An 11,894-nucleotide genomic window follows, 5' to 3' on the forward strand; every position below is an offset into this window, starting at 1 on the left:
AAGCAGGGATGCAAAAAGCCAAAGCAATGCCTACTCCAATGGCATCTAGTCTGAAACTCTCAGCGCAAGGAGGAGAATTGTTTCAAAATCCAGCACAATATAGATCAGTTGTTGGAGGACTCCAATATGCAACAATCACAAGGCCAGAGATCTCTTATGCAGTAAACAAAGTATCGCAATTCATGCACCAACCGTTAGATAGCCACTGGAAAGCGGTAAAGCGAATCCTCAGGTACTTAGCAGGGACACTTCAGCATGGATTAAGGTTCCAAAAGTCTGATGAGAGTAGAATCTATGCATTCACAGACTCAGATTGGGGAAGTGATGTAGACGACAGAAAGTCAACAAGTGGATTTTGTGTCTTTTATGGACCAAATCTTGTCTCTTGGTCCAGTCGAAAGCAACATGTAGTATCAAGAAGCTCCACCGAAGCTGAATATAGAGGGATAGCTGCTGGACTTGCTGAAGTCATTTGGTTGCAGAACTTGTTGAATGAAATGAGGATACCTTGTACCACCAAACCAAACCTATATTGTGATAGTCAGAGTGTTGTACTACTTTCAGCCAATCCAATCCTACACAACAAGAGCAAGCACTTTGAACTCAATCTCCACTTCGTTAGAGACTATGTGACCGAAAAGAAACTACATGTGATCCATATTCCAGCCCAAGAGCAGATAACAGATTGCTTAACAAAACCCCTGTCAAGCCCTGCCTTCCAAAAGTTCAAATTGAGATTGAGAATTGCTGACAGAAGATGTAATGACAGCAGGACAATTGGAAGCCCAGACAACCGAGTTGATGTTAAGAGTTCAGAAAGCACAATAGACAAGAAAGAACAAAGTACAGGTTTCAGAAACTCAAGTAGCAGGATTGATGTTAAGAGTATTGAGATGCCACATGATAAGACACGTGCAACATATTAGAGTTTGTTAGAGAAATCAGTTAGAAGAAAACTGAGTCAGTTACATCTAATAAGAAGTAGTTAGAGCTCACTCACTATAAATACTAATGCACTGTAACAAACTAGTTAGTTCAGCTAATACATCTCATTTTCCAGAAAATTCTCCTCCTTCACTCTCACTCTCTCTCTCTCTCTCTCTCTCTCTCTCTCTCTCTCTCTCTCTCTTTTGCTCTCTCTCTTCTTTCATTCTTGTTTTTCATCTTCAAGAGTCTGATACCTTCACAACCGAACGGATTGAACCAGCTTTTACTGAGTCTCATGTTCAAACTTCAAACAGTTTAAAGACGGCTCAGCCAGATAATCGAGTGACTAAATTTTTGGTTAAACTGACCAGATCGAATCGGATTTGATAATTATGATTTTAATGCTTGTTAGATAATTGATTACAAAATTATTTGTCATGTAACATGATTTAAAAATAACGTTAAAAAATTGAGAACTAACCTCACTTAAAATAATATAGCTAATCTTCTACTTTTGTTTCTTCCTGTGAATCAATGCTGTTATGGATTTTCATTCTTATTATAGTGATACCAATGCACTACTACAGAGAGCTTGAATTCATTTTGTTTTTACTTCTGAAATTCTCTGTTCTCTCTTATTTTCTCTACAATTTCTCCCAACTAGTTTCATGTGTTTGTTCGTTGCCTCAGGATTGATCTTTTGTACAAGATACTTTTTAAAAAATACTTCTTAGCAAACAGAAATTCTCTGTGGCAATAATTATTATATTTATTCATATGAAATCTCATAAATACATAAATAGTGTCTTATATAAAATTGTGTAATTACTTTATTTCTTTCTTTTTCTTTTTCTTTTTTTTTTGAAAAGAATTACTTTTCTGTTGCAAAAGCACACAAATTTTAAATATTACAAGTTAGAAAGCAAACTCTCCAATTTTAAAAACAGAAAACATTCATTTGGCAAATACTTTATCAATTGGAATAACCGAATAGCTGCCTGAGAATAATTGGTATAACAATACACAAAACAGTGACAGCTATTAAATAACAAAAATTATAAAAACAAAAATAGGAACAAGACACTAAAATTTTAACGTGGAAAATTCTCTGAATGTGAGAGGTAAAAACCACGAGTCATGTAGATAAAAAAGGAAGTGCCACTATAATAGTAAAGATACAAGAGAATCTCAAATAAATGCGCAAATTATGCTTACAGTAAGTCAAAACAATCAAGCACCAATGCAAATAAATGTGAACCAAAAAAATGAAAAATTTACAAAACCAGAGCTACTTTGCGCGCACAAGCCATATTTCACCCTCCAAATCTTATCTTAATCGTCCAACCATTCAGAACGAAAAAGTACGTCTAGAACTTGCTATCGAAATTTTAGCCCAATCCAACATTGAACCACTCTCCAAATTTATAGTGACTGCATAATCAACCTGAAAAGAAAAAAAAATTATTCCAATAACAACATGGTAAGGAAAATTGAGGTACATTACATCAAAATTAATCCATACCAAAGTACATATTATTCGAATATGATCACAAAATTGTAAAACTTAAATTATATATCAATTTAGTAAAAGTATGATCATTTTCATGAAATGTTTGAACAAAAAAAATCATTATTAGACTAGATGTGTAGTTTAAGAACTCACATAATTTTCAAAAGAGGAGCTAGTAAGCTTGACATTCCCAGCAGAATCCACAAGCGATCAAACTCAAAGCCCCTTCTCATAATGATCATTTCAGGTACATGATTGTCATCTTCAAATGTGGAGAGCATATTCTTTGAATCTTGACTGCATTAGCTATATACCTTCATCACCTTTGAAATCTGTTTGATAAGGTGTCCAAATCCAGAAAGGAAGAATAGTTATTATTACAGAAGCTTTAGTATTAGAAATAGCTCATTATAGGCATCTAATAGCATTAATTTTAACAAATGATTCAACCTATGGTAAAAAAAGATTATACATCAATAACTTGATCCTTCTGATTCCCTTTACTGTCCCATATGAATCTTGCAACACAAAAGCTGACTCTGTTATCATAAAGAATTGGCAAAGATAGAAACAAGCTTATTTTCTCACAAATCAAGCTATCATTTATTTTCTCACTGCACCAAACAGCAAAGATAAAATTATAGAGAGGAATAGAGAAATATACCAACAACAACAAAAGCCTTCCAATAATAAATGTCACTCCAGTTTCTCCATCATGTCTTTGCTTTTCAATAACATGAAGCCAAAATCAGATAACAGTTTCGGTTCCAACACATTAATCCAGCATAATTACCCCCCCCCCCCCCCCCCCCCCCCAAAAAAAAATGAACTTAGAATTAAATGGACTATGGAGCTGAACTCTATGTTGTTTCCAACAACGAAAAGCATAAGTGAGACGATCAACACTGGAATCGTGGCGAGTAGTAGTTGCCTGCACATCAAGGAGTCTGTTTGTGTCCAATAGAGAACAAATAAAAGCAAATAGAAGATACTTAAAAAGTGTACTTTTTTCAAAAAAATCCTAAAACATAATTGAACCTTCCATTTCATGATGCAAGTATTTACCTTAGTCCAGTGGCCAAATTGAAGGGGTAAATTTTGACAACTCCAGCGTGTCGTTGTGACGGAAATACACAAATTCTCTTAGTTTCCCTCTGCTTTGTCTATGTCCAATCACATACCAGAAACATGGGAAGGTTACCGTTTGCTTCAATAAACAAAAAATGTTAAAAGTGTTACTTTGTTTCATGGGAAAGACTAATATAACAAAACCAAAAAAAAAGAAGAAGAAAAAAGCGTACCCTCTTCCAGATTTATCTATGAGCCTCATGCTTAAAGCTATACAAGGAAGCATAAACAAGGTTGTGACAGCACTGATTAGGAATGCTGTAGATTAGGAGCTAATGCCAATATCTTTAAGAAGAACTTCAAACTACACAGATGTTTAATGTTTAGAATTTCATGATCATTTGGTGCTGAAAGAGAATTCAAACAACATGAATATATTATATGATGATGATTCTCAACTGTGCTGCTGAACATGCTTCCAGAATTTGGAAAAAGCGCACTCCTCAATGCTTCCTGTCTTGGCGAGCCTTTCATGAATACTATCAAAGAGGGTGACAAGAGAGATGCTTTTCATGAATGCAGGCTTTATAGAACTGTGTCCAGCAATAATGACAGGTTTTGCAACCCAAGAGAGCCCAGCACCTTCAGATCCATATAATAAGACTTTATCTTTCTTGCTTGGTTCATGATCAATAGCAGCACCTATTACGTACTCTTCTATGGATGTCTCATTACCAATTCCAAGACCTTCAACTAGCAATGCCATTTCTGTGCATTAGAATTGATCACACTAAAGTTTATTCCTATATCTAACTACCAAACAAACCATAGAAATCAGTGTTACAGAAAAAAAAAGTATATAATAAAAGAGAGTGAGACTAAATTAACATTTTAGGATTAATTCCATAAAAGTAAAATTGTTTATTTGTATTAGAGATTAGAGATTAAAACGGAAATTTTAGTTTGATAATTCTACTAATGCTTTGCGAGAATTACCTGTGGGAGTTATAGATGAGGATGTCACTGACTGTAGTTCCAAGAATGAAGAACAAAATGAGAAAGCAAAACAAGATTCATCGCGCATCTATGCACTAAAGATATTCCAGTGGAAGTGCTGGATGAAGATACAAGTGAATTTGTGAAGGATGATGGGGAAACAAAGCTTGAAGATTCCAGTGGAATTGTTTGATGAAGAAGTAACATTAGAGTCCAAATCTGTGAAGCATGATGAAGATATGGTCATAATACTAAGTTATAAAGAAAATATTCTATATATTTGCGGCTATCCTCTTTAATTAAGTCCAAATGATCAAATATTCTATCACAATACTTCTTCTTGAATAATTTGAATTCTACTGCAGTTTAATATATATACAGAACATTTTCTCTTGGTATTAAAAATAGCTTATTATAGGCATTTAATAATATTAACTTTATGCAATGATTCAATCTATGGAAAAAAATGATTACACAGCAATAACTTGATCCTTATATTTTGAAAGCTTATACACCTCATGCATGCTGATTCCTTTTACTGTCCTACATGAATCTTGAACATAACAGCTAACTCTGATAATAATGAATTGGCAAAGACAGAAACGTTATTGTATAACTCTTTTCTTTCCAAAAATCAAGCTATCATTTACTTTTTCTCTGTGCAAAATTGCAAAAATAAGATTATAGAGAGGAATAGAGAAATATACCAACAACAACAAAAGCTTTTCACTAATGAGTGCCACCAACTTTCTCCACCATGTCCTTGGTTTTCAATAACATTAAGCCAAAATCAGAAAAAACAGTATCTGGTTCTCAACACATTAATCCAACTTAATTACCACCTCACATGAACTTAGAATTAAATGAAGATATATAGCCAATGTATAGGATTACATCTTGATATGTACACAAGCTACCTGCATCAGAGAGTGCATTAAAACAGTAAATTTAATTCATCCATTTGTTTAATACATACTAAAAAAAATCGGGGTACCATGAGAAACATATGAGTTCAACTAGTTAATGCATGTGTGAATTTAACCGGGTACCATGACAAACATGCAGGTTAGGGAATTACCTGCTGAGAAATCCTTATTCAAAAATCCTCTTAGTCAATGACTTCAATGGCGGGGATGTGGGAAATTGTGGGCCAAATTTGTTGATGCTTCTTGCAGCGTTCTCCCAGCAATGGACATCTCTCAATTTTGAGTAGTAAGAGGGAGGAAGGCAGCTTTTCTCCTGCCATATTCTCCAGATTTGGACACCAATGAATATGTAGTTGTTGGAGGGAGGTGAGGCGGAGAAGCTCGTTGCACTCCAATGTCTCCAGATTATGAAACTTACTGATATGTAGAGTGGTAAGGGAGGGAAGGCGAGGCAGCGAACCCACCTCTGGGTATGACTTTATTATCCTCCCACTGCGACAACCTGAGATGGAGAGATGAGTGAGGTTGTCCAAGTTGCCCAACCATGATAGACCTCTCACTTGTTCCTCGCAATCTCCTACCCTAAGCTCTTTCAGGTTAGACGGCAAACCTCCCCCTGACAACCTGCAAATGTTTGGGCAACCTTGTATGTGGAGAGAGTGTAAATTTGGGAGACGAGTATTCATGTCACGTGGCAATGCCACCAACTTGTCGCAATAGCTGACATCAAAATGAGTCAAGTTTGGGCAAGAAGTGATGGTGAGATGTTGAAGAGCAGCATGTGGTGGCTCTGACTTGGAAACTGATTCCAGATTTGAACACCCTCTTATCTCCAGATTCTCGAGATTGGGAAAAGAATCCAGCGACAATGAGGTCAATGAATCACAGCTGTTTACTATGTGTAGCTCTACCAGATCATATTTCTGTTGTTGCTGGAGGAATTCCAATTCCCTGCAATTACTGATTGTGAGTTTTTGCAAAGATTTGGATAAACAATTGCCCCCCAAGGATGCAACAGACGAACACCGTGAGATTTGTATTTCTTGGAGAGAAGTTAGATGGTGGATGATCCTTGACTTAAATGCATACTCCACCACACATTCAAATCCACTAATTGATAACCTATCCCCATCAAGTCTCATATGTTTACCCCATCCTTCATGATATTCCCGTATTTCCAGTTGGCGCACTTTGGAAACATCCGATGAGGAAAAAACGATTCTCATTAATACCTGATTAACCATATCTTCCTTTAACATTCGACAATCTGTTATTTGAAGGCTCTTAAGCTGTGGAAAGGCTTCTGACTCAGGTAAGTGCCACTCCTCCCAACATGACATCTCATCAAATACCAATCTCTCCAGCGAGGGAAACGGTGCAATAGGTGAAGAATGTTGATGGCCTTCATTCTTGTAAAACTCCATGCCAATGCTCTTCAGCTCATCAAACCTTTCAATGCGGAGGGACTTCAGAGATGGCAGCTGTCCAAGTGAAGGCAGCATGCAGCAATTCTTGCAAGACTCCAGAGACACACTTGTTATATTGCTGTAGGAACAACGCCCCAACCAATCTGGAAACATTTTACCTTTGTACTGCTTGATTGTCAACACTTTCAAGACACGGTGCGGTTGCAAGCCCTGGAGTATATCTTGTTCATCAGTATTTGTGTTTGAAACCATCTCATCATCTAAACACCATTCCAACAATAACTCCTGAATGTGTTTCTTATCTATAATCCTTGCACTCCTTGCCTCATTGGCATCAACAACATTCTCCAATTTCTGAATCTCAAGTGATCCATGAAGATTTAAAAGCCCTCCTAACTCTTCGATTCCATTGTCTTTTTGCTTTCCCACCACAAATTTGCTTAAAATATGCAATTGTTTTAATTTGCCCATTCTTTTTGGCATTTCTTTCAAACGAATACTCCTTATATCAAGATGCCGCAAATTCACAAGATTATACAAGCCATTGGGCAACACAGTCAGCTTCGAACAACCTTCTAATTTCAAAGTTTGTAGATTGCACAAGTTGCATAATGACTCGGGCAATACCTCAATATCACTCCAAGAAAGATCCAAATAGCGCAATTGGATCAATTTATCTGTTGAATCAGGAAATATATTGAGTCTATCAAAGGACAAAACCCTCAAGTATTTATTCTTTGACAATATGTCACATGGTAACGTTGCACGTGCTTTCCAGAAACGAGTTTCATGATTGATATGCAATAATGTCCTCAAAGATTCTATTTTACTAGAGGAGCATGTTTTTTCAGGAATTGAATGATCGTATGACAAATAACGAGTTAGAATACTCATCTCTTCTTTTTCACCAAGTTCTTCTGAGAATCTACAATAAAGATCTCCAGCAAGAAAAGTTGCCACGTCATGCATGAGATCATGCATCACAAAATACTTCTCATCATCATTCTCGACCAGCTTGAAGAATAGTCTTGAAACCAAGTCATCAAAACACTGACAACCAACTTCTTCTAAAGTCTGTCCCCTCCTTGGTGGTTGTAAAAAATCTTCAGCCATCCACAGCAAGACTAATTCATCTTTATCAAATTTATGATCTTTGGGATACAATGAACAATAAACAAAACAATGTTTCAAATGAGTAGACAAATGATGGTAACTTAATAACAATGCAGGAACAATCTTGCTATTTGCAGGAGAAAATTCCCAAATGTCACTCCATAGTATGTTATTCCATTCTTCAGCACGACGCTCTGAACGCAACAAGCGTCCAAGTGTTTCTGCAGCTAATGGCAAGCCATCACACCTCTCGACAATCTTTCTACCTATTTCTTCCAGTTCTGAGCTCCCATTCGATTCAGGAAAAGATGCATTGTACGCAAAAATAGACCAACAATAATCATTTGACAGTCCCTTGAGAGAGTAAGAGCTATAATTTTGGACTGTTGGACCAACATTTTCGTTGCGAGTAGTTAAAAGAATAGTGCTTCCTTTTCTCCCATGTTGAAAAGGGGTGATAAAACTATTCCACTTGTGAGCATCTTCACTCCAAACATCATCCAAAATAATGAAAAACTTCTTTTTTGACAGTTTTTCCTTCAAATGTTGTTGAAGTAAATCAAAGCTGTCAAGACTACAAACACCTGAAGAGATCCCCTTTATAACATTCTTTGTAGTCTCAACGACATCAAAATTGTCAGAGACACAAATCCATGCTTTCAGATCAACCCTGTGCATCAAATCCTTATTGTTGTAGAGCCATTGTGCTAAAGTAGTTTTACCAACACCGCCCATACCAACAATAGAGATGACGGACAAGTTATGATGATTGTTGTCATTGAGCATCTTCATTAGTGCTTGTTGGTCATCATCCCTGCCGAACACATTCCCCTTCACAAGAGAAGTGGACGGAGGTCTCCATGAGGAGCCTCCCGTTTGAATCTTTTCCAGACCAATGGTATGTTTGAGTTTCTCAAGATCTTCTATTCTTTTTACCACATCTTCTATCTTAGTCACCATCTTCCTAACAGACAAATCAAGGAAGTGAGGACCACGAATGCGTGCCTTGTTGCGAATTTCAGCTTTGATGAAGAGACGGTCCAGCAAGTCATCAGCAGTGTAGAGAGCATCCCTGAGACTATCAAGCCATTTCCTCACACGATCGTTCCCAAACTGCTTCTGCTCTGCATCGGCGACCAGAGCTTCTGCAGCCAAGATAGCAGTCTTGAGCTTCTCAACCAACTTCCGGTCCAGTTTCTTGCCCACCACCAAGTTGACAAACTCAGGTGAAATGAGCCTCTTAACAACAACGTTGATGAAGCCAGAAAGAAGTGCTTCAGCCATGGTATGATGATCAGAACAACAGCAAATAAATCAGTGAGTGATTGGGTTTTGAGAATGTAAAGAAGAGAGAGCAATATTGCAATAATGGTGCAGGGTAAAGGTATTCAGCAATAATAGGCATATAGAAAGATATCACCAAGGTTCCTCAGCAAAAACACAGAGTGGGTGAAGGGATGGCAACGGGGCGGGTTTTTGCTCTACCCGACCCCGCCCCGCCGTACAACAACCTGCATAGAACCGCGGGTAGTAAAACGTTGAACCCAAACCCGTCTCTGTGGGTACCCGCCCCGCCCCTATCCGCCCCTATAATTATTAAAATCTAATAAATAAAATTAAATTTCAAAATTTATATAACTATCATCACATACATAACATAAATTAAATTTAAAATTTAAATATGATACAATATTATTATTCATTTACTAATCATTTTACATATATTATACATATTATATATTAAAATCATATATATTATATATTTGGCGGGACAGGTATTACCTAAACCCAACCCCGCCCTGCCCCTCCCAAAAACCCGCCACACTAAAAACCCGCCCCGAGCGGATAGGGGCAGAGTGGGTACCCGCGGATTCGGGTGGTATTGCCATCCCTAAGTGGGTCCGTAAAGAGCAATAATTGTAAGCAGTGGAGTGCACAGCTGACTATGCAGTTGACTTCATTTTTATCTTCTTCTTTGAAGGATGAAAATAGGTGATGGGGTATTCAAAGTGTGACCAACGGAAATTAGTCTTTGTGGAGATTAACTTACTATATAATTTAACGTACGATCATGATAAATATATTAAAACTATATCAATGTAGCAATAATGCATGGTAGTGCGAGGTTAAAATGTGTCGGTAAGGTAATTTAAAGTAGGGTAATCATCATATGATATCAATCCAGCAATAATAATGGTGGTTGTGAGGTTAAAATAATAAAATGTGTCAGTACGGTAATTTAAAGTAGGATCATCATCATATGATATTATGATATCAATCCAGCAATAATGCTGGTTTGAGGATAAAATGTGTCGGTAAGGACTAAGGAGAGATGATATTTGATTTTTTTTATATGTATTTTTAGATTTTAATTTTGATATATTTACCTTTTAAAAAATTATTTTGTATTAATAGTACATCAAAATTAAATTATATATATTTTTAATAATATAAAAATAAATGTTTTATCCTCTTTTATTTTTTATTAATTATTTTTAATAAAAGATGTAAAACAATAATGTATAAAAGAATAATACATATAAGTATATAACATTAAGATAATATCTAGTCCTGTATTATACCATTTTATTGGATAAAAATAGTTGAAACACTTCAATAAACTTATATTTGAAACGATTATTAATATCTATCAGAATGATAAAAACATGAACGAATAAGACGAAAAAAATTATATTTTTAAAAATATTATATACATATAAAAAACAATTATCATATATTTACATATTAATATATATTATTTAATTTATTTTAATATATATTTTATATTTTAAAATATATTTTATACATTATTAATGATTTGGTGAGTATTTTATTTTGTGTACATTTAATATATTTATTATAAAATTTGTATCATCATTTTATAATCTTTTCTTTCTACAAGTCAAGCTATCATTTATTTTTTTTTTCTGCATAAAACAGAAAAAATAAAATTATAGAGAGGAATAATAGAGAAATATACCAACAACAACAAACGCATTATTTCAACAATAAGTACCTCTCCTACATAGTTTCTGGTTCCCAACACATCAATCCAGCTTAATAATAATACCAAGGTATAAAGAAAAATTTTTCAATAACCTTATATGTTTGTAACTATCCTTTTTATTTCAGTCTCAAAAGATCAAAATATTCTATCACAATACTTTTTCTTGAATAATTTGAATCCAACTGCAGCTTAATATATTTACAGAACCTTTTCTCTTAGTATTAGAAATAGCTCATTATAGGCATCTAATACTATTAATTTTATTCAATGGTTCAATCTATGGTAAAAAAAAGAAACATTACACAACAATAACTTAGATCCTTCTATTTTGAGAGCTTATACATCTCATGCATGCTGATTCCTTTTACTGTCCTACATGAATTTTGCAACACAACAGTTGATTCTGTGATCATAAAGAATTGGCAAAGACAGACACACCATTTTATAACTCTTTTTTTTCCCTAAAAATCAAGCTATCATTTACTTTTTCTCTGTGCAAAATAGCAAAAATAAAATTATAGAGAGGAATAGAAAAATATACCTGCAATAACAAAAGCTTTTTAATAATAAGTGCCACTCCAACTTTCTCCATCATGTCCTTGCCTTTCAGTCAAAATCAGAATACAGTTTCTGGTTCCCAACACATCAATCCAGCTTAATTACCACCTCAAAGTAACACCATGGATTACATCTGAATATGTACCCAAGCTACCTGCAGAAGATAGTAAAAATAATAATTTTGATTCATCCATTTGTTTCATACATCTTTAAATGCAATTTTTTTTTAAATATACGAGAGTTAACAAGTACTACAGATAGAAAAGACTGTTTTCTCAGAGTCACAAAGGATAATTCTTTAACCACAACTGCAAACTGAGAGCTTTCCGGATAAATGAAAGAAAAGGATGCAAAATGAAATT

The 11,894-nt window shown here is 35.2% G+C and overlaps 1 protein-coding gene across 14 annotated transcripts; it reads right to left on the minus strand.

Annotated features, from left to right (window-relative positions):
* Positions 1-2,088: 2,088 nt before the first annotated feature.
* On the minus strand, positions 2,089-9,451 carry LOC130961470 (putative disease resistance protein At3g14460). Of its 14 annotated transcripts, none has more exons than XM_057887389.1 (10): positions 5,580-9,451; positions 5,209-5,418; positions 4,502-4,720; positions 3,739-4,273; positions 3,503-3,644; positions 3,297-3,368; positions 3,102-3,156; positions 2,910-2,955; positions 2,591-2,769; positions 2,089-2,371 (listed from the first exon to the last, which is right to left on the minus strand). In XM_057887389.1, exon 1 carries the CDS (start codon positions 9,249-9,251, stop codon positions 5,610-5,612), a length of 3,642 nt encoding a protein of 1,213 aa, XP_057743372.1. In that variant the 5' UTR covers positions 9,252-9,451; the 3' UTR covers positions 2,089-2,371; positions 2,591-2,769; positions 2,910-2,955; positions 3,102-3,156; positions 3,297-3,368; positions 3,503-3,644; positions 3,739-4,273; positions 4,502-4,720; positions 5,209-5,418; positions 5,580-5,609. The 14 variants fall into 14 exon arrangements, with proteins under 14 accessions (XP_057743372.1, XP_057743374.1, XP_057743362.1 ...); XM_057887391.1 differs by having other exon boundaries at positions 2,888-2,955; XM_057887379.1 differs by having other exon boundaries at positions 2,910-2,976.
* Between the last annotated feature and the right edge of the window lie 2,443 nt (positions 9,452-11,894).

The sequence above is a fragment of the Arachis stenosperma genome, chromosome 2, assembly GCF_014773155.1.
Source record: "Arachis stenosperma cultivar V10309 chromosome 2, arast.V10309.gnm1.PFL2, whole genome shotgun sequence".
Taxonomy (NCBI): domain Eukaryota; kingdom Viridiplantae; phylum Streptophyta; class Magnoliopsida; order Fabales; family Fabaceae; genus Arachis; species Arachis stenosperma.

Bases quoted from the DNA above. Each gene is read 5' to 3' on its own strand.
- LOC130961470 (XM_057887388.1), bottom strand. From the start codon at position 9,251: ATGGCTGAAGCACTTCTTTCTGGCTTCATCAACGTTGTTGTTAAGAGG.